At 39.2% G+C, this 23,012-nt stretch overlaps 1 protein-coding gene across 1 annotated transcript in view; it reads right to left on the bottom strand.

Moving 5' to 3' along the window:
• HECTD2 (HECT domain E3 ubiquitin protein ligase 2) overlaps window positions 1-23,011 on the bottom strand; it is a 78,136-nt gene extending 55,125 nt beyond the window's left edge. The window contains exons 1-2 of the mRNA XM_049645412.1: window positions 22,874-23,011; window positions 3,751-3,880 (exon numbers count right to left, since the gene is read on the bottom strand). Of these exons, the coding sequence (XP_049501369.1) occupies window positions 3,751-3,880; window positions 22,874-23,011 (268 nt within the window). The remainder of the gene's footprint in view (window positions 1-3,750; window positions 3,881-22,873) is intronic.
• Between the last annotated feature and the right edge of the window lies 1 nt (window position 23,012).

Below are 23,012 nucleotides of genomic sequence, written 5' to 3'. Positions count from 1 at the left end.
TTATTTTAAAAATCTGCATATAAGTGGATCTATACGGTTCAAACCCGTGTTGTTTAAGAGTCAACTCTACTTGCTAAGAACCTCTAATGGACAAGGTAACTGCCTAGGGCCTGTGGGGATTACAGAGGTATTTATTCCCTCATGGAACATACGGTCTAAGAGATTACAGTATACAAGTGATATTTCATAAGACTGGGAGACTAATAAGAGGTAATAACAAAAGAAAACCTAAATGGAGCGTCAAAGAAGGGAAGAACTGTATCTGGTTGGAGAGAATCAGCAAAGGTTTGGTAAAGAAGTAGTTTGGAAGGACAGGATCTCTGTCAGGTGGAGATGAGGGGAGAGTGCATTCCAGGCAGTGGGATCAAACTGGCAAAAAAACCCCTCTGAGGTAAGGTGTGAGGAGGCATCCAGGAGAAGAGTTGAAATGTAAGTTATATGTAGGGGAAAAGTGGGACATAATGACGAAAAGCTGTCATATTTTGAACATCCTTGAGTGTCATGGTAAAAATTTTTTTTAATTTAATTTTGGAAGCGTTAGGGAATATGAAGATGATATAATAAGAGTTGTATGATTAATGTGATATGATTAATCAGGCAAGAGAAACAAGTCAATCAGGAGTTTCCTCTATCTGTCAGAGGAACAAGAGTTTTGTTGTCAGAAATTGTGGACTGAATTTTGGTTCTGACACTTAGCGGTGACCTCGGCCTAGTCATTTACCCTCTCTGAGCCTGTTTCCTTACTTATAAAATGGTGTTATAAACAGAAACTAAGATGGCCCCCATGAGTCTCAGCTTTCTAATATTCCATCGGGATTACATGACAAAAGGGACTGCAGAGAAACAAGTACTTAAGGTTACTAATTGGTTGACCTTAAAATAGGGAGATTATCCAGGTAGGCAAGCCTAATGACTGAGACCTTTAGAGGCAGAGAGTTTTCTCCCACTGGTTGCAAAAGATAAAGTCAGAGAGACTGGAAGCAGGAAGAGGATTCAACACAAGGGCGCCGGCTGCCGGCCTTAAAACAGGAAGCTGTGATACTCCAGGGTCTATGAGCGGAGGTGGAGGGTGCAAGTGGTCTCTAGAAGCTGAGAGCATCCCTGGCTTATGGCCACCAGGGAGGCGGGACGTTGGCTTTACAACTGCAAACAACGAATTCTGCCAGCAGCCTGAAGGTGCCTGAAGGATTCTTCCCCAGGGTCTAGCCCAGCCAACACCTTGTGAGGCTCTGAGTAGAAAACCCTGCCCACCCACCAAGACCTCTGACTTAAAGAGCCATCAGCTAATAAATAGGTGTTGTTTAAAACAATTAGGTTTATGGTAATTTGTTATACAGCAATAGATAACTAATACAACAGGGATTCTAATATCTATTCTATTTTGTGTGACTGCTGTGAGGCTCAAATAAAATGATGTATACACAAATAATACACAAATAAAATTTATAGCTGGTATGCAGTTAACATGTCTCATATACATATCATTTCTCTCAACTCCACTCCCTCATCAAATAGGCTCATTTTCTTTGTTTAATGGTACCAAACTACAGGTTTATTTTATTTTGTTGTGGGCTTGGGGACTGTGACATAAAGGGCACAAGTGCCTCCTTGGAGTAAGCCTGAGATGACAGAATATGAATTTATGTATGTGTGCACACTGTTGAGTATATAAATAAAGGAAAAAGGAAGTTATCAAAGGCAAAGGTTGATAAATCAGTAATGTAAATACTAACCTGCAAAAGTGTAAATTATTGTGTAAATTAAGTAAAAGTAAATTAAGTAAAAGTGTAAATCAATAGGTCGAGCACTAGTGTGGAATGTCACTTAAAAATCTGTGTAAGAATAATTTATGCCAGGGGTGCCTGGATGGCTCAGTCGGTTAAGTGTCCAACTTTGGCTCAGGTCATGATCTCATGGTTCATGAGTTTGAGCCCCACGTTGGGCTCTGTGCTGACAGCTCAGAGCCTGGAGCCTGTTTTGGATTCTGTGTCTCCCTCTCTCTCTCTCTGCCCCTCCCTGGCTCGTTCTCTCTCGTTCTCTCTCTCTCTCTCTCTCTCTCTCTCTCTCTCTCTCTCAAAAATAAATAATCATTTAAAAAAATTTTTAAAAAAGAATAATTTATGCCACATGCACCTGATGGACACAATAATTTACCAAAAACTGTGTCCTTAAACATTTCTAGGTTTGTTTTCTTTTGTTTGGATGCAAGGGACATTTAAACCTTTGCAGATTTCTTTTGTTATAGGCCAGGGGAACTCAAAATTATGCAAGTAATGGATGTTTCCTGTGACAAAACAATACAGAGTTGTATAAAGAAATAAAGCATATTTATAATATACACCCAATTCTACTTTTCTGAGAAAACCATTAACTGATTGGTGGGCATCCTTCCATGCCTCTTCATATGCTCAAAGAAGTAAAAAAGGTTTCCCTATTCTTAGAAAATTGGAGTCATATTATGTGTAACTTGGGTTTTTCATTTTACAGTGTATTGTGTGGCTCTTTCTCCTAGACACTTTATATACATATCACATTTTTCTTAATAGAGGCATAGTATTCCAAGCCATCCATTCATAAAAGTGCCAATTTTCACACTCCCTAGACAACATCACAGATATAAATCCTTTCACTCTTTGCAACTGAAGAGGAAAATGTTAACTTCTTGTTATAATTTGTCCTTCTTTAAATACAAGTGAGACTGAGCATCATTTCACATGCGTGTTAACTGCTCACATCTCCTCTTTTGACTGGTCTGCTCATACCCCTCGCCTTTTTTTTATTGGAATATGCCTTTTATTGATTTATTCATAATCTTTATGATTAAGGATATGTTTTTCACCAACTGTGACATTTATATTTTAACTTTATGACCTTTAAAAATTCCTACGGAAGTTTTACATTTTCTTATGTACTCAAACTTGTCAATTTTTTGTTTGATGGCTCTTGGCATTGTTGTCATGCCAGGAGACCGTATAGAAACAACCTCCTGCCTTTTCTTCTAGTATTTTTTAGTTTTAAAAATCTCAAGTTATTATTTTTGATAGGTTAACCAGTCATCCTGATTCCATTTTTTGAATAGCTGAATACCACGTATACACTGCATTTTTACTGTCCGTTTGGCTACTTTTGATGCAAGTAGAATAGCTTCATAATATATGTCCTCTGGAGGAACGGGCTTCCTCAGTGTTTTTGCTTGCATTTTCTTGGACAATGACGCTTCTAGATCACATAGGGTACCATTTTCTTAAGTTCCCCCCCAAAGAACTGCCCAAAATTTGATTAAATGTAGAGAGTAAACCAGGTATACCTGACATCTTTATGATATTCATGACATTTTTCCATCCCACGACCTTTTAGTCTTTTGATAAAGTATTACACTTTTCTTCATGTAGGTTTTGCTTGTTTCCTTTTAGGTTTATTTCTAAGTATTTCATTGTTTTCCATCAAGTCTTCTAATTGATTATTCCTCAAATAAAGGAAATCTAGTGAATTTTCGTATATTTGTTTTGTGTCTGGCTGCCTAACCAAACGTTATTATTCATGAGATTTATATGTCATTCATACCTTACCCTATGTAACAATCGCCTACAAATAACAATTTTGCTTCTTTCTGTAAATATTTATACTGCTTATTTCTTTTTCATACTGTATTAATTAACTTCACCTACCAGATGACTCTTTAATAGTTTGATAATATACTTTCAACCAAAATATACAGACTATGCGTACTTTTAATTATTATTAATTTACCATTCTTGATGTTAGGGAAAACAAGATGTGTAGGTGAACTTCTGTTTTCAGCAGCTTCTTTCTTCTGGTTAACAGTTGAAATAAAACTGCTAAAAGTGGAAATTTGGCCTTTGGATCCTCTGTCCAAACCCTAAAAACAGAAAAGTTAACATTGCAGCACAATTCCCACTGGCTATATTTAAATTATTTTATTGCAGAAATCATAAACACTTATAACAGAGATTTTAATTTGATGATAGATGTATGATAATAGACAAAATATATAACATTGACTTACCTTTTCTAGGACCAAATTGTTTTAAATATACAATGAAAATAGTCATATCATGCTATAAACTGACAGAGTTTGGAAACAGGGGTATTAACAGTATCTTCCTCACAGGGTTACTGTAAGGTTTCACTGAGATAATGCACATAAAGTAACCGGCACAGCTCCTCGCACAACACGCTCCATTCATGTTAACTGCTTTTTTCATTTTGTATTTAGATAACTTTATTTTTATGAGCTCCACAAATATTATTTCCAATAGGTAACATGCATGTGATACTTCACACATCAATTCATTGAGGGTTTTGTTGTCTTTTGATGCAGCAACTTGAAAAGTTCAGGCAAAAAGATAAACCTTTTATTAGAGTTCATTTCTTTCCAAGCACTGTGACTATACCTTGGGTGTGCCAGAATTTAAAAAGATAATGCTAACATAATAAAGGTCACATGTGAAAAACTCACAGCTAATATCATCCCAAATGGGGAAAAACTGAGAGCTTTTCCTCTACGGTCAGGAACAAGACAGGGATGTGCGCTCTCACCACTTTTATTCAACATAGTACTGGAAGTCCTAGCCTCAGCAATCACGCAACGGAAAGAAACAAAAGACATCCAAATCAGCAGGGAAGAAGTAAAACCTTCACTATTTGCAAAAGACATGATACTATATATAAAAAACCTGAAAGACTCCACCAAAAAAACTGCTAGAACTGAAAAACGAATTCAGAAGTTGCAGGACACAAAATCAACGTACAGAAATCTGTTGCATTTCTACACACCAATAATGAAGCAATAGAAAGAGAAATTAAGGGATTGATCCTATTTACAACTGCACCAAAAATAATAAGATACCTACGAATAAGCCTAATCAAAGAAGTGAAAGCCTCTACTCTGAAAACTATAAAACACTGCTGAAAGAAATTGAAGATGACACAAGGCAATGGAAAGACATTCCATGCTTGTGGACAGGAAGAACAAATATTGTTAAAATGTCTGTACTACCCAAAGCAATCTACATATTTATGCAATCCCTATCAAAACACCAACAGCATTCTTCACAGAGCTAGAACAAACGATCCTAAATTTTGTATGGAACCACAAAAGACCCCAAATAGCCAAAGCAATCTTGAAAAACAAAGCAAAGCTGAAGGAGACACAATTCCAGACTTCAAGAAAACCCAGAAATGAACCCACAACCATATGGTCAATTAATCTTCAACAAAGCAAGAAAGAATATCCAATGGGAAAAAGACTGTCCCTTCAACAAATGGTGCTGGGAAAATTGGACAGCAACATGCAAAAGAATGAAACTGGACCACTTTCTTACACCATATACAAAAATAAATTCAAAATGGATTAAAGACCTAAATGTGAGACAGGAAACCATTAAAATCCTAGATGAGAACACAGGCAGTAACTTCTTTGACATCAGCTGCAGCAACTTCTTTCTAGATATGTCTCCGGAAGGGACGCAAAAGCAAAAATAAGCTATTGGGACTGTATCAAAATAAAAAGTTTATGCACAGGGAAGAAAAGAAACAACAAAACTAAAAGGCAAGCTACAAAATGGGAGAAAATATTTTCAAACAACTTATCTGATAGAGGGTTAGTATCTAAAATATATAAAGAATTTCTAAAACTCAGCACCCAAAACATGAATAATCCAATTTAAAAATGGGCAGAAGACATGAAGAGGCATTTTTCCAAAGAAGACATACTGATGGCCAACAGACACATGAAAAGATGCTCAACAGCACTCAAGATGAAGGAAATGCAGACCAAAACTACAATGAGATACCACCTCACACCTGTTAGAATGGCTACAATTAACAACACAAGAAACAATAGGTGTTGGTGAGATGTGGAGAAAGGGGAACTCTCTTGTACTGTTGCAAACTGGTGCAGCCACTCTGGAAAACAGTATGGAGGTTCCTCAAAAAGTTAAGGGGCTCCTGGGTGGCTCAGTCACTTAAGCGTCTGACTTCAGCTCAGGTCATGATCTCACGGGTTGTGGGCTCAAGCCCCGCGTGGGGCTCTGTGCTGACAGCTCAGAGCCTGGAGCCTGCTTCAGATTCTGTGTCTCCCTCTCTCTGCCCCTCCCCCATTTGCATTCTGTCTTTCTCTCAAAAATAAACATTAAAAAAATTTTTTTAAGTTAAAAATAGAACTACCCTATGATCCAGCAACTGCACTATGTATTTACCCAGAGAATACAAAAATACTAATTCAAAGGGGTACCTACACCTTGATGTTTATGGCACATTATCTACAATAGTCAAATTATGGAAAAAGCCCAAGTGTCCGTTGATTGATGAATGGATAAAGAAGATGTGGTGTATATATACTATGGAATATTGCTCCTTTAATTTGTCTTTCAGTTTCTTTTTTTCTTCTCCTCCTTCCTCATTCACCAAACTGACCTCCATTTGCCTTTTCAGAATCAGCTCATATAACATGTAGCAGAAATGTTTACAATTACCATGGATTCATGCTCCCACTTTCCCTACTCTTTTACAGACAAGTGGGGCCATCTGGCTCATTCTAATGGGGACAAGTAGAAATTTTACTTCCTCATTGCCTAGACTTAGGCTCAGTGAAGACTAATTAGTATTTCTGAGTTAGGATTAGTCTATATAATCCAGCCCATTAAACATATTGCCTAACTAAAGTAGTCTTCTTTTTTTATGTTTATTTATTTATCTTGAGAGAGAGAGAAAGAGAGAGCACATGAGCAGGGAAGGGGCAGAGACAGAGAGAGGGAGAGACAGAATCCCAAGCAGGCTCTGCACTGTCAGCACAGAGCCTGACACGGGGCTCGATCCCACGAACCATGGGACTATGAACTGAGCTGAAATCAAGAGTCGAATGCTTAACTGACTGAGCCCCCCAGGCACCTCTGTAAAGTAGTTTTCTAATGGATGTAGGATATGAATCTGTTTTCAGAATCATAAACAGGATTATGTAGGGTCTTATACAAAACCTATGATGTAATGAGTGGCTCAAGAAATGACTATTCCTGTGATAACACAGTAAAACAAGTCATTTATTGAGTACTTGCTATAGGCTTGGTGCTGTATTAAGTACCTTAATATAACATTCCTATGAGGTATGTATTTACACCCCACTTTGTGAATGAGGAAACTGAAGTGCCAAGCCCAAAGCCACAAAGCTGGTAAATGGGGATTCAAACTCTGAATGACTCTGAACTCTCTACCCTTAAATCACCTTATATCAAAGTCTCTCGGTATAGTAGCTATCACTTATTAAGAATCTATCCTGTGACAGTAAGTGTGTTATACCTAACACAGGCTGTTTTCACAACAACCTTTTGTGGCTGACATTATCTTCTTGACTTTTACAGATATATGCTGAATGAAATTCAATAGCTTTAGGAGCAACTCACCTAAGCAGAGGAAATTAACGTTAAAGAGAAAAACTAAGTGTACTTTAAGGAAATATTTGATGTCCTAGCAATCCAGGAAAGACTCAATGTTTTATTTTCCTCTTGCTTCCTCTACCCCTTCTCAATAAAAGAAGGTCCCAAAGAACATTGCTCAGTTCATATGTGGAATCTCCAAATAATAAAAAATAACAACTGATCCTATCAATAAAGCCATTTAACAGTTATCAATTCTAATGTCTAGTAGAATTAGAATACAGATTCCCAAGGAGAGAGAAAATTGGATAAAGAGATAAGACAGTGATATCCAGGGGCGCCTGGGTGGTTCAGTCGGTTAAGCGGTTAAGCGTCCGACTTCGGCTCAGGTCATGATCTCACAGTCTGTGAGTTCGAGCCCCGCGTCAGGCTCTGTGCTGACAGCTCAGAGCCTGGAGCTGCTTCGGATTCTGTGTTCCCCCTCTCTCTCTGCCCCTCCCCTGCTCATGCTCTCTCTCTGTCTCAAAAATAAATAAAAACATTTAAAAAAAAAAGACAGTGATATCCAATATTTTTCTATAAAACAGTCTTAGTAAATTACATAATTTGCATAATCAAAGTCACAAAACTAGTATGTTGATTAGGAAAATAAAATAAAAATAAGCTATATATTTAAAAAGTAAATCATTCCTTACTATAAATATTAGGATACTTAAATAAGAATTTTATTAACTACTAGGGCCAAGTTTGCTTATTTGTATGTTTTGTTCTATAGAATATCTTAAAGGATAGTGGGAGCAAATGCCAAATTTGATGCACTATATATTTCATTTACACATAGTAAGCAATATAAGTAACCAATTTGTAAAATGAGATCAATGAATGGCCTCTCAATAATGGAGCTTTGTTAACTTAGCTTTAAATATCTCTAATAAGTTAATATGCAAAGGAAGGTTTTTGTTTTTTCCACTGATAACTGTCAAAGACAGCCGTTATTTAAGACTTAGCAATAGTAGGATTTAGGGAGCAGTGTGGTTGAAATAGAGAATCAGAAGGGGAGAATGGCCCAGTAAAATGAGACTGGAAAAGCAGGCAGAACCATATCATGAAGGCTTCAGGCTATGGAGCAGAGATGATGTGCTAGAAGGAGAAAGGGAAAAATCACTGAGGACTTCTAAGCAGGGAGTGACATGATCATATCTGTATCTTAGAAAAATCACTCTGTTGGCAGTGTAGGCAAGAGGCTGAAGGGACTAATACTAGAAGCTAAACCAGGCCTATCAGAGGAAATCTGAAGTCTGAACCAAGGAAGTCTGAACCAGGACAACAGGAACAGGGAAAGAAGAGGCATGGAGGGCTGGGCCAAAACAATGGCAAAACGTAACAGCTATTTCAGTTCCAAATGTGAAGCATAATGAGAATCACAGAACTCTTCCATAAATTACAAAATAAATAAGGAATGTAAAATGCTCTATTTCAAATTTCAGGAGAACAGGCATACTTTGACAACTCACCAAAAACTTGAAAATTCTAGACTGGGTTTTATAAGACTATGATTCATGAGTGACCGGAAAAGGAATCAATGCTCGCTGCTAGGCAAAAGCATGTTTCTCATGTCAAGATAATGGATATTTTACTAATTGACAGGGTTATCATTATGCCACTGTTGTGTAGCCATTGTTAGGCACAACTAATATAAGGACAGAACTGTGGGAAATACAGGCACACCTTCTGTTATGCTTTACTTTATCCTTTTTCACAGATACTGCATTTTTACAAATTGAAGGTTTGTGGCAACTGCATCAAGGAAGTCTATCAGCACCATTTTTCCAATAATATTTGCTTACTTTGTGTCTCTGTGCCACATTTTGATAAGTCTTGCAATATTTCAAACTTTTTCATTATTATTATGGTGATCTGTAATCAGTGATCTTTGGTATAATTGTTTTGATGTATTGTAATTGTTTTGGGGCACCACAAACCATGCCAATATAAGATGGGAAATTTAATTGATAAATGTGTGTGTTCTGATTGTTTCATGGATTGGCCTTTCTCCCATCTCTCTCCCTCTCTTTGGGCCTCCCTGTCTCCTGAGAAACAACAATATTGAAATTAGGCCAACTAATAACCCTACAATGGCTTCTAAGTGCTCAAGTGAAGGCAAGACTTGCATATCTCACTTTAAATCAAAAGCCAGAAGTGATTCTGCTTAGTGAAGAAGGTATTTTGATGCATGAAATAAGCTGAAAATTAGGCCTGTTGCACCAAACAGCCAGGTTGAAAATGCAAAGGAAAAGTTCTTGAAGGAAATTAAAAGTGCTACTCCCATGAACACATGAATGATAAGAAAGCAAAACAGCTTTGTGGTTGATATGAAAAAAGGTCTAGTGATCTGGACGGAAGATCAGACCAGCCACAACATTCCCTTCAACTAAAGCCTAATCCAGAGCAAGGTCCTAACTCTCTACAATTCCATGAAGACTGAGAGAGGTGAGGAAGCTGCAGGAGAAAAGGTGGAAGCTAGCAGAGGTTGATTCATGAGGTTTAAAGAAAGAAGCTGTCTCCATAACATAAAAGTGCAAGGTAAAACAGCAAGTGCTGATGTAGAAGCTGCAGAAGTTATCCAGAAGATCTAGCTAAGGTTAATTCACGAAGGGGGCTGCACTAAACAACAGATTTTTCAGTGTAGACGTAACAGCCTCCTATTGGAAGAAGATTCATCTAAAACTTTCACAGAAAGGAGAAGTTAATGCCTGGTTTCAAAAGACAGGCTGACTCTCTTCTAGGAGCTAATGCAGCCGGTGATTCTAAATTGAAGCCAATGCTCATTGACCATTCTGGAAATTCTAGGGCCCTTAAGAATTATGCTAAGTCTACTCTCCCGGTGCTCTATAAATGGAATAACAAAGCCTGGGTGACAGCACATCTGTTTACAACATGGTTTACTGAGTATTTTAAGCCCACTGCTGAGACCTACTATTCAGAAAAAAAAGATGCATTTCAAAATATTACTGCTCATTGACAAGGCACCTGGTCACTCAGGAACTCTGATGAAGACGTACAAGGCATCGAATATTGTTTCCATGCCTACTAACACAACATTCTACAGCTCATATATCAAGGAGTCATTTTGATTTCTAAGTCATATCTAAAAAATACATTTCATGAAGCTATAGCTGCCATAGACAGGATTACCTCTGATAGGCCTGGGCAAAGTCAACCAAAAACCTTCTGGAAAGGATTTACCATTCCAGATGACATTAAGAACATTTGTGACTAATGGGAAGAGGTCAAAATATCAGTATTCACACGAGTTTGGAAGAAGTTGACTCCAACCCTCATGGGAGGACTTTGAGGGGCTCAGGACTTCACTGGTGGGAGATGTGGTGGAAAGAGCAAGAGAACTGGAATCAGAAGTGGAGCCCAAAGGTGGGACTGAACGGCTGCGATCTCACGATGAAACTTGAACAGGTGAGGAGTTGCTTCTTATGGATGAGTAAAGAAAGTGGTTTCTTGAGATGGAATCAACTCCTGGTGAAGATTGTTGAAATGTCAAGAAAGGATTTAGATTATTACGAAAACTTAGTTGATAAAGCAGCAGCAGGGTTTGAGACAAATGACTCTCATTTTGAAAGAAATCCTACTGTGGGTAAATGCTATCAATGAGCATCAGAGGCCGCAGAGAAATCATTTGTGAAAGGAAAGCTAATCGATGCAGCAAACTTCACTGTTGTCTTAAGAAACTGCCACAGACACCCCAACCTCAAGGCAAGACTGGGGTGCTTGGGTGGCTCAGTTGGTTGAGTGTCTGACTCTTGATTCTGGCTCATGGGATTGAGCCCCATGTTGGGCTCCACACTGAGTGTGGGATTCTCACTCTTCCTCTGTCCTTCTCCCCATCCTTTAAAGAAAATAAGTAACAAGGCTTTGCTTAAAAAAAAAAAAAAAAAAAAAAAAGGCAAGACCCTCCACCACGAAAAAGATTACAACTCACTGAAAGCTCCAATGATGGTTAGCATTTTTTAGCAATAAAGTATTTTTAATTAAGGTATGTGTATTGATTTTTAGATATTATGCTTTTATACACTTAATAAGCTACAGTATAGTGTCAACATAATTTTATAGGCACCGGGAAACCAAAAAATTCATTTGACTCACTTTATTGCAATATTTGCTTTATCGCAGTGCCCTAGAACTCAACCTACAGTATCTCTGAGGCATGTATGATTAAGCTGACAAAGAAGAGAAGGAGTCAACAGCCAAAGAGATATGAAATCCAAGAAAAGGTGATGTGTTAAAAACTAAGGGAGGATAAAGTTTCAAGAAAAAAGTGATCAACGATGTTAAATGATGGAGAGTGGTTAGGTCTGAAATGAGCCTACTAGAATGAGCAAGTGTGAAATCTAGGGGACACTGGAGACAACAAATTCAGGGAAGGCAGTGGCAGAAACTATATGAAATGGACTGGTGAATGAATGGGAAATTTGGGATGTAGGCAATGAGCAGGGATTGCTCTGTCCAGAAGCTTCATAGCAGGGGAGAAAGGCCAGTGGCTGGAAAGGTACAAAGGTTTGAGGGAAGATACACCGAGCATGTTTCATGGCTGCCAAATCCAATGTTTGCTTCTGTTGACCCCATAGCATTACTGCTATTCTTTGTGCAGGAATGGCCAAGGATGGGAGCGGAGACAGGCACTCAACCAAAAGGCAGCCATCTGTAGCCTATGTGGCTACACATTAGGTTACCTGACATAAAGGGCATCGATGCTTCCTAGCATTTCATCAGAAGGTCTTTCCAGATTTCAGATAAAGGAATATGGAAAAGAGAGCCCAGCCAAGAGTAAGAGAACAGCAGAGGCACAGAAAGTAGCCAGTCTCTCTTCCACTTTGCTTTCTGGTTCTGATATGCATGCATGTATCATTGCAATAAATCCCCCTTTTTCTTTTCTTTTTTAAAAAATTTTTAATGTTTATTTTTCAGAGAGAGACAGAGCGTGAGTGGGGGAAAGGCAGGGAGAAAGGGAGACACTGAATCCAAAGCAGGCTTCAGGCTCCAGGCTCCAAACTGGAGCCCAATGCGGCACTCAAATCCATGAACTGCGAGATCATGACCTGAACCGAAGTCGGATGCTTAACTGACTGAGCCACCCAGGCGTCCCCCACCTTTTTCAAAAAGGAGGCATATTTGGCCTTACTTTCTGCTCCTTCTAATCAAAAAACCTTAAATGACATGAAAAAAAAAATCCTTGGTCTCATAAGTCTCTCGTTTGTAAGACAGCTGTGTTCTTGATACCTTATACTTAGATGACATGGGATAAATCGTGGACCGTTTTACAGGTTGACAGTACACTACAGATTAACAACAGCCAACTCTCAAAACAGCCGCTGCCCCACACTCTTGTCCAAGACATAAGAGAACTCTTACACGAAACCAATACTTTCATGAGAAGAAACAGGGCAGCATATTGTGCCGTGTAAACTAAAAATCAGAGAATCAACTCAACAAGCTACTGGGTATTAATTGACATCAAACATCAGACTAAATTAAAGGTTAGAGATCATTACTTTTTGAGTCATCTAAGAATTGGATCTACCACAACTATTACATCTGGTTTCGTGAGGAGTTTCGGAAATGCGATCTGTGAGTCCTACAGAAGGAGAACATTAAGGATGAAGTCCTGGAATGTGGCCAGCCTGCAAACAGTAGGCTGGATGTGTTGAAGAACACAGAGTAGCAGGATACCCAACCAGCTGTTACAGATTGAAGATAAGCACAAATGGGGGTGGGGGGGGGGGGGGGGGCAGGGAACAGCAAGAATTCATTGAGGAAAAAACTCAAAATATTTAAACCTGGTATAGCAAATAATAGACTTGACTCTCTAGGCAGAGGCAACTGTGAGTTCAACGAACAGCAGAAAAATTTTTACGCAGTAATTATATAACTAATCAAAGATTACATTTCACAAGTACCTAACATTGACCTCAGTGGTCTCTATAATCACAAGCAATTTCAAAAAATGGAAATAAAAAATACTTAGACAAATAGACAAAAACTGCTCTGCTCCTGTTAACATATAATACTGTCAACTTTATTTTAAATTTTATTTTAATACAAATTCCTATTTTCAACTTTTACTGAGGAACAAACTACCCCTGAGTTTAATTTCTGATTTCTTTACCATATTTCTCATCAGATACTAATAAAAAGGACATTCATAGTTTTCCATAATAGCTTTTGTGCTGAATACCAAGTTCCACCATATTCAAGATTGTGATAAAATTTACCTTGCTCATCCTCTAATCCCCAAAAGCTGCTGTACAATATAAAACATTTTTGTTCACATTCTAAACCAATCATTGATAAAATAATCCTTGCTGGCTCTGTTTCATCATGAAACATTTTCAAGCCATAGCATCTCACCACTATGTTAGACTGAATTAAAATTGAATTTCTCTACCTACAAAACTCATTATTCATTCATAACGTGGTTCAACCTACTAGTTTTGTGAACAAGCTGGAAATGCTTGCATTTTAAACTGTATCAAGTGAAAATTAATGTGACATTCTAGCTATTTAGATGGGTCAACTGGCTGAAATTTTACTCACGGAAGAGACCAACACTGCAAATGTACAGCTAGATGAACTTGACACAGAGCTCCGCGGATACGTAAGCTCTGGATGCAGAGCTGTCACAGGGGTCCAGTCAACAGGACATGCTAGATTACATTCAGTATCGTCTATCTGACATGTACATGATGTATTTTAGAAAATGCTCCATACAATAAACAACATCTGGACATTCTAAAATGTGCAATAACACTTCGTTAGGTGGAAAACACACTTAATGTAGAATACCTGTCATCAATAATGCCAAATAAAGAACCAAGGGAATTCAACCTGTGTCTCCAACTTTCTGGTCTCAGAATCCCTTTACCCTCTTAAAAATTGTTGCATGTATTAATTCCTTTTAAGAGAACAATAAACCCATTTGTGAAAATATTATTTTCCCAAACAAACAAACAAACCTCTTAGTGAGAAGAGTGCCATTGTTTTACATTTTGCAAATCTATTTTTTAACATCTGATTTCACAGAAGACAGCTGGATTCTTCTACCTGCTTCTGTGTTCAATTTGTTGTGATACCAAGTGTCATGTATCCTCTAGAAAACTACACTCTACACTCCGATGCTACACTTAGTATCATCATAGAAGTAGTTTCCACCTCATGTATCTCTACAAGGAGGAGGAGGAGGACACTCTGAGGATTGCAACAATAGGCATTCAAACTAAGAATGAATTTAAGGAATCTTGGGAGGACAAGAAGATATTCTCTAGATCTGCACTGCTTAATATGCCCATTTGCTGGAGCATATTCTACATTTGCTAGAGGGAGCTACTGAGTACTTGAAATGTGCTAGTCCAAACAGATAATCTATGAAGTATAAAATACACAATTTTCAAAGACTTAGTACGAAAGAGAGGCAAAGTCTCTCAGGAAGTGTCTATATTGGTTAAATACCGAAGTGTAAGTTTCCGGATATGTTGGGCTAAATAAAATATATTATTAAAAGTAACTTTTCCTCTTTATTTTTACTCTTTTTAATGTAGCTATTAGAAAGTTTTTAATTGCATGTGTGGCTCACATTATATTTCTACTCGACAGAGCTGATCCAGACAGATGAAAACATACTTTCCTAAACTAGACTCAATACAACATACAACCTTAGGAAAAAGAAAAGAACTATTATTCTGATTCAGAATATCCCTGCATCACTTTTGGATGAAGGGCTTTGCTGGAAAAGTGGTAAATATAAATGCAGTAGAAAATAGACTATAGAAAAAGAACGAAAGATTATCTAAATGGATAAAAACTGAGTTTCTTGCATTGGTGATTTCTGATATGCATGTAGGGATAACAGCAATCTATACTTTGGGCCGTGCCTCACTGAAATTTATTTTTCAAGTCCAAAGATAAATATTTCAGCAACAGTTTAAGTGCTCCTAAGGTAACGCATGTATCATTCAGTATTAAGGAGTCCGGGGACTACCTATCATGCATAGAAAAACTACTTTACAAAAGATTAAGTGACTTTCTATGATACTGAGCAAAGGTCACCGTATCAAAAGGCAGGTGAACATATGTACATTTATATGTTTTAAGTTAATGGGGCGCCTGGGTGGCTCAGTCGATTAAGGGTCTGACCCTTGATTTTGGTTCAGGCCATGATCTCATGGTTTGTGAGTTCGAGCCCCATGTCAGGCTCTGTGCTGACAGCTCAGAGCCTGGAGCCTGCTTCAGATTCTGTGTTTCCCTCTCTCTCTGCCCCTCCCCTGTTCTTTCCCTCTCTCAAAAATAAACATTAAATTTTTTTATATGTTTGTTTTAAGTTAAAATAAAAAGCATTTAAGATTCTCTGCTTTATCAATTTTTTTTTTTTTTTATAGAAACTGACCTAAACCACCAGTTAGGGACACATCAGATGAGAGGTCTCAATTCTATTTAGTCTACAAAGGAGACTATTTTAAGCCCTGTTACTGGATAAAGACATTTTGTTTTTCTTTTTTTGTTTTTTTTTTTTCACAGTTCCCTATTAGGATGCTGCGTTATAAAATCAGAAGTGCTAACTTTGCTCTATAGCCTTCTATTAAGATGTGAAAAGTTAGCTACTTGCAAGGTGTGAACTTCCCTCCCAAACTAAGTAGCACCAGTCCAAGTGGAATTGCTTTTCTTAAGTGACATAAACCAATTCTTTCAAAGGAGACTAGGAATAAGGATGTGGATTCTGAAACAAAATCTTGACACCAGAAAAGTCACAATGCAATTAATTAATCTTATAAATAACTGAAAAGTAATCCAACTTAATATAAAAGAAAGGTTAGTCCTGAAGCTCAGAAAATTCAGTATTCACTTATCAGGAAAGCAAGGTGGCATGGGAAATTTTATTCACATATCTTACAACATAGGAATAGAAAAAAAATTTTCATCAACAGATTATCTTTAGACAGTAAAATACTACTTTTAAAATGTCTGATTTGATGCAATCGCAATTCCTCAACCAATTTGCTATTCTTTAATAAAAACATGTGGATCAAAAGCAAGGTAATTTGAAAGAGAGCTCTTTTTAATGACTAGGCTCAGACTTCAGATAGACTTTTCAATTCAGTTGAATTAGTAAAATTTCAATAATTTCTAATTAAAAAAATTTTTTTTAAATGTTTTATTTATTTTTGAGAGGAGAGACAGAGTACGAGCAGGGGAGAGGCAGAGAGAGCAAGAGACAGAATCCACAAAGCAGGCTCCAGGCTCCGAGCTGTCAGCACAGAGCCCTCCATGGGGCTCCGACCCATGAACCACAGGATCATGAGACCTGAGCCGAAGTCGGACACTTAACTGACTGAGCCACCCAGGCACCCAGGCAATAATTTCTATTTTTAAGAGGCATATTCATTTACTACAATCATTTCCCCAAAGATGTTTTTTGATTGCATACCAAAATGTCACTAAGTTACAAATATCAACTTAGGAACAACTTGTTATTCATATAAGGCGTAGCAGTCTAACATTTTTGCAAGGCAAGACCAGAGAAAAAGTAGGGAAATCAAAGCTTCCCAGAGCCTTCTCAGCTCCACCTACTTCCTCACTTGTCTTCTGTTGATCCTTCTCTACTCTCTCTTCCTCAACTCAAACTCAAAATAAGTTAATTTCCAAACACTATGCCAAAACAAGCTGCTGCCCTGGCAACACTAGCTGTATCCCTTTGTGAAGCTATTTCTTTTCCTCTCCAAAAAGAAATTCACATGAACCCAGGCATACACCAGCCCTGAAGAGTTCAGAGGACGCGTGAGGTCCTTTAATTCAGTGTGTGTGAGTGTCTGTGTGTGTATGTGTGTGTGTGGTGTCTACGCACAGAAGGAAAGGAGAAAGAAGACAGGGTAATACGGGGCTTGATACACAAAGTTGTGAAGGAAAGTACCAAAGCCACAGGATGGACTTAGAAAGGGCTGGCTGGCTTACAAACAGCTTTCCAGCGACAGATGTTGGTTTGCAAATAATAATAATAATAATAATAATAATATCATCCAACATTTATTCAGCTCACTTTGTCAAGCCTCTTTCCTAAATGCTTTTTGTGTATTAATTTAGTCTTCTCATTTCCCCTGTGAAGAAGATTCAGAATCATATAAGGCACTTTTGGAGGTTCCCTGGTTCACAACGCACAACGACCACTTTTCTCCAATCATTAAATATAGTCAAATTACTCACGTCCTAACATTCTGAATTAGTTATGAATGAGAGAATAAGCAGGCAACTACATAATGGCTGTGCAGTTAAAAAAATTGACAAACAGACTTTACAACCCACTCAAAATTAGAGACACCCTGGATATGTGTTTATATAGCTATAGCCCTTCCTTTTTACATCTCAAGACTCTCAGATTATTTTTCTCTAATTAGACTGCTTTATTTTACATAGAAGTTAATGATATATTCACACCATCACGAAAACTGACACTATCAGATATCCTTGAACACATCTTTCTCCTCCATAATAGTTCTAGCTCCAGTAACAAAATTTTGAACAAACTTGTCACTGGACCATAACCTCTTTTCAAAAATAACAAATACTGCTGTAGGTGCAGGTTTTTTGAGCCACACTGCCCCTCACCAGCAATATAGTATGTGGAAAGAGCATACTATAGAGTTTTTGAGTCAGAAACATCTCAATTTTAAAACCAACTCTGCTCCTAACCGGCCATTTTACCCTCCAGCAAGGAATAGGTAACCTCTCTCTCAGATTCCTTTTCTGTGAAATAAGAAGATTATCTTCCTCACCATCACAGTGGTTGTGGTGACTGTTTTTGGTTGCAATCTGACTAAACAAGAGACACAGGGAAAATGCTTAGTGTAGAGTAGGTACTCAAATACTAGCTATTATTTATATGACTTATATGTATTAAGCATACACATATATGATGTATTTTTGTGATATCTGTTGTTTATTCAATTGCTTAAAATACCTTCGGCACCACAGCCTTCACTCTTTCCTGTCTCACCTCTTGTTTAGAACAAGATGGACAAAGGGCACAAGATTCTCCATATGTTAGATTGTTCCGAACACTAGATGGGACAGAGTTTATGTGAGTTTATACACATCATTTGGAATGATGTTGGCTGGATTACCTTTTTATGTAAACATGTTTCTCTGAGAGAACCTGTCTGGAAACTGCAGAATCCTTTTATGTATCAATCTTCCTTCTTTTTCATTCTGTTGTCTAATAAGGTTCCACATCACTCGGGTTCCTCCATCCCTTACCGTTATCACGTGGCCACCACCTGAGTGGATGCACCTGTCATCTTGGGTACCAACTATAAAGCTCCTTCCTTTACACTCTTCCTCCTCCCGTCCATGCTATCGCTAATCACCACCATGGATTTCATTATGTCATTCATTCTCTATTTAAGCAACTCCAGTGGCTTCCCACTAACCATGGACAAAAAAAAAAAAAAAAAAAAAAGTCCATACTTCTGTGCCTAGTGATCTGGCTCCAGCCCCCATGCAATCTTACTTACCTCCCACAAGTTCCCAGCACGCTTCCATTGGACTCGCTGTATGGCTCCCTAATGCTTCTCTGTAAGCCTTGTTCATGTTGTTTTCCCCACTGGAGTACTTTTCCCACTTTCTTTTGCCCATCCAAATCCTATCATCCTTCAATGGCCAGCCAGCTTAAATAATTACCTTTACTTCCAGGCCTTTCTTCACAGTTCTGCACACATTGATTTCCTTACTCTGGTCTCCTATGGGGCAAATTGTTTCTATGGCTCACTGTGACTTCTACACATTGCTTTGCTTTGTTATGTTTCTATGTGTTAGCCCTGCCTACCCCGAGGCAGGAATGTTTTTAAACCTTGTTTTTATGTTTTCTTAGCATCTAGCCCAAAGCTAAACATAATAGGTGTTTAATAACTGGTAGTTACATTTTGGCTAGTGGTTCCACTAAGCCCATTTATACACACCTCATAGAATGTGTACAAACTTCTCATTCCTGCTACTGATTTCCTATCAAATCTTCTCCACAAACTTTGTGCTTTCCTCAAAACCTTCCCTCACCTTCCACCTACTTGACAAGTCTCCTGGCCCTCACTGTGGGCAAACTTCTCTTTGAAATCCTAAACTGATTTCCCCATTTCCCTTCACCTTCTTGACCTGATTAAAGCTAACTCTTGCTAGAACCCATTCCACTCCTTGCCACCCTATCCTGTGGAGAACCTCCTCCCTTTTCCTGTTCATCTGATTTAAATGTTGAAGTAGACAGTCAAACTCATCCTCACCACCACTCATTTCTGCTCTTCCTTTGACCACTTTCTTCTCCCCCATTCACCATATTTTTCTAACTTCCATTAGCAACTACAGTAGCAACTAATTTGCAATCTTCTCCTCCACTCTAATCCATCAGTCTCCGTATATTCAGTGTTCACACCACCAGCCTTTCGTATCCACGCACTATTTCCAGTTCCTTGGGCTCCTCATCTCTGCAGATCTGCACGACCTCGCCACACAAACCACGCACCTTGATGGTTCTCTCAGGGCTCTATCCTGAGCCTCTCGAGCATCCTAGAGCCACTTTAACCACCTTTTCTCTCAGTTCTCCCACCACCCCTGGTTTCTGCTGTGCCTCATTCATTTAATCCATACCTTTCACCAGTCCATTTCAAATACTGCTCTACAAACTAAGTAGACTTGAAGCAATGTAGTTAAAACACAGATTCCATGGAGCCCTTAATTCAGTACATAAAACATCAATTTTTCAATCTTAGCTACATGTGAGAAGTAAAAAGAAGCCTGAGATTGATTTCACTGGCTTGCATTTGAAACCGGGCAATGATGGCTCTAACAGCTCCCCAGGCGATTCTACGGTGCAACAAATGTTGAAAACCCGCGCTGTGGAGGGAGACCTGGGAATTAGGATTTTGACGTGCTACCAGGGGAACTCTGGTCAGTCAGGTTTGAGACCACTGTGTTAGGCACTTCCTGGCTAGAATGGGCTTCCTTCACACTTCAGGGGTCTTAGGATCAATCACTTTAGGGCTCTCTTTCCAGCACCCTGAAGCCCACTCCTGCACATTTCTTTAAACTTCCAGGATATAGTCCCAACTCCTCAGGCTTCATTAGGGTCTTCATAATCTGACCTTCTACTTATTCTAGGGAGCTGTCACTCTGAATTATTTCCAAACTCTCACAAAAACGTGACGGAATGATTTTTGGAAAAAGCCAATAATGGAGGGTTACATTAATTGAATCATGAACTCAGTCTACATAGACAGAACTGATCACCTGGGGCAAAAAAGAATCACGAAAATAGCCCAGAGAAAAAAGTTAACTGATGGCAATCAGGTTCCTAAGCAAACTTCCAGAAGCTCCATCTAATCCACAATGGAGGCTGAAAAAGAACCAAACAGGCCACAAACTGTCTTTCCCTGCCCCTCCACACCAAGGCCTTCCCCACTTGCTGGTGAACTGAGACATCATCCCAGCTCTCTTGCCCTCTGGAGAACCAAACACATATTTTCTTCAATTTTCTTTAACTGCTGTAATTCAAGGTTAAAAAAAAAAAAAAAAAAAGCTTACTGAACTCTATTCTTCTGTTTGACTAGTGGTAAAAGCCCATAATCCTTTATTCACACTTCCGAAACCCCATAAGCTATTAAAACGGAAAGGCTTTTGTAACTCATATGGTGATGAAACATGTACCTGACCTGAACTCTTTGACAATCCAACCTGATCTGAACTGATCTGACGCTATTTATACTTAAGTCTGACTTCACCTCACTTAGTGGGAACAAACATACATTACACTGCAGAACTACTGACATGTTGATTATAGGGAACTGGCCAGGACCCCACTTGTGGATATTATACATGACCTATATACCAAATTACCTTCCTAAAAATCTGAAAATTTCTGAATTCCAAGGGTTTCAGGAAACAGTCTGTAGTCCTGGGTCCGTACTATCAATTTCTCCAAGTTTTTGTTACAAGCCTTCAATTTTTCAGCCACACTGAGATAAGTATGTTTTGGGGAGGACACTCACTTGAGGACCCACATTCATGTAACTGTTTCTCATAAGTATATGCATTCATTGTTTTAAACAACCGATTTAGAAATGAACTTTTAAAACACTGCCTTTTTGCAAGTTCAGAAAGTCCTGGATAAGCTCTGAAAGTCCAGGGTACCAACACAGGAACCCCAATGGGTCTGCAAGCAGTTGGATGACGAATTCCTTCAAAGCATTTCCCAAAGTGATTCCTAACCGCAACTCCAATTTACCACTCAACTGTAGCTATATTTTACCATATGTGTTCTTTTATTACTGTCCACACTTAGCCACAATGATTTAATGAAGAGAGCTTGTTCTAACAATTTCCAGTTATCACAGTCCTTAGACATTTTTGAAAAACCTACAGAATCAAAACATTATTCCTAACGCTTTAAAGAGTGAGCTATTTTAGTAACTTCTTAGTCATTTAAGAGGGAGGTTTTAAGAAATGAATTGCAAGTAGGAATAAAGAAAATGTATCATGTTCTTTAAACTTTTACTATTTTGTCAAGCACAGATGCATGACAAGTCATGGTCTTTAAATGTACCAAAGCAAACTTTCAGAAAGTACATGTTATGTCAAATAAAAATCCCAGAAGTTAAAGATTAATTTTTGTGTGTGTGCTCCAAAGTACCAGAGTCATAACCATCAGTAAAAACAGGGAAGGGGCGGGGGGGGGGGGGGGGTTGTCCCATTACATCATCTGGCAATATGTAGTTTGAAGCCGCTGAGCGCTCTCCAAATAATCCTTAAGAAAATCCAGCTGGGAAATCATCCCTGTCAAGCTTAGATAACTTGAGTTTAAATAAAAGGTTAAAAAAGCCTCCCCACCTTACGTCACATGTCTGTACCATATGAAAACTAAAACCATCACCGAGGCATCTATCTCCCACTACCCTGACAGCCACGGAAAGGTCACAATTAAGTGGAAACTCGCCGCCCAGCCTGTGCAATCCGAAGGGGGGAAGGGAAAGAAAAGCGAAGCCAGGGGGGAAATCTCGGCGCCCCTAAGGCAGGCAGGCAGGCAGGCAGGCAGGCACCTCCGTGGAAAACCCACTCCTCCCTGCCTGACACCTTATCCTCATCCAACAGATGATAACGTCGCCTCCGAGATGCTGGCCATTTCCTTAGACAAAGTGGGCCCCTCAAAGCAGACAATAACCGCGAAAAGCCAGCGGAGCGGCCACCCCAACATTTCCCGAGGGTGAAAGGTGCAGCTTTAGAGGTGTTCGCGGCTGTCCACCAGGCACACTCTACTGCAGCCCGGGGAAGGGTGGCCCGGGTGCATCTCCGCGGGGGGCCCCGAGGGTCTCCGAGCGCCCCCCGCCCTCCCTCCAGACGCCCGCCGTCGGGGCGCCCGGCTGCCCCCGCCCGTCACCTACCGCAGTCGCGCCGGCGCCCGCCGACACGATGGGCGGCAGCTTCTCGCGCTCCGGCTCCTTCCCTTTCCTGTCGTCCGGAGCGGCCGCCGCCACCTCCGGCGGCGCGGCAGGCGAGGGCACCCGACCCGCCTCACTCATG

This window comes from Panthera uncia, chromosome D2 (genome assembly GCF_023721935.1).
Source record: "Panthera uncia isolate 11264 chromosome D2, Puncia_PCG_1.0, whole genome shotgun sequence".
NCBI classification, from domain to species: domain Eukaryota; kingdom Metazoa; phylum Chordata; class Mammalia; order Carnivora; family Felidae; genus Panthera; species Panthera uncia.
This window is presented reverse-complemented; position numbering and strand designations above follow the sequence as displayed.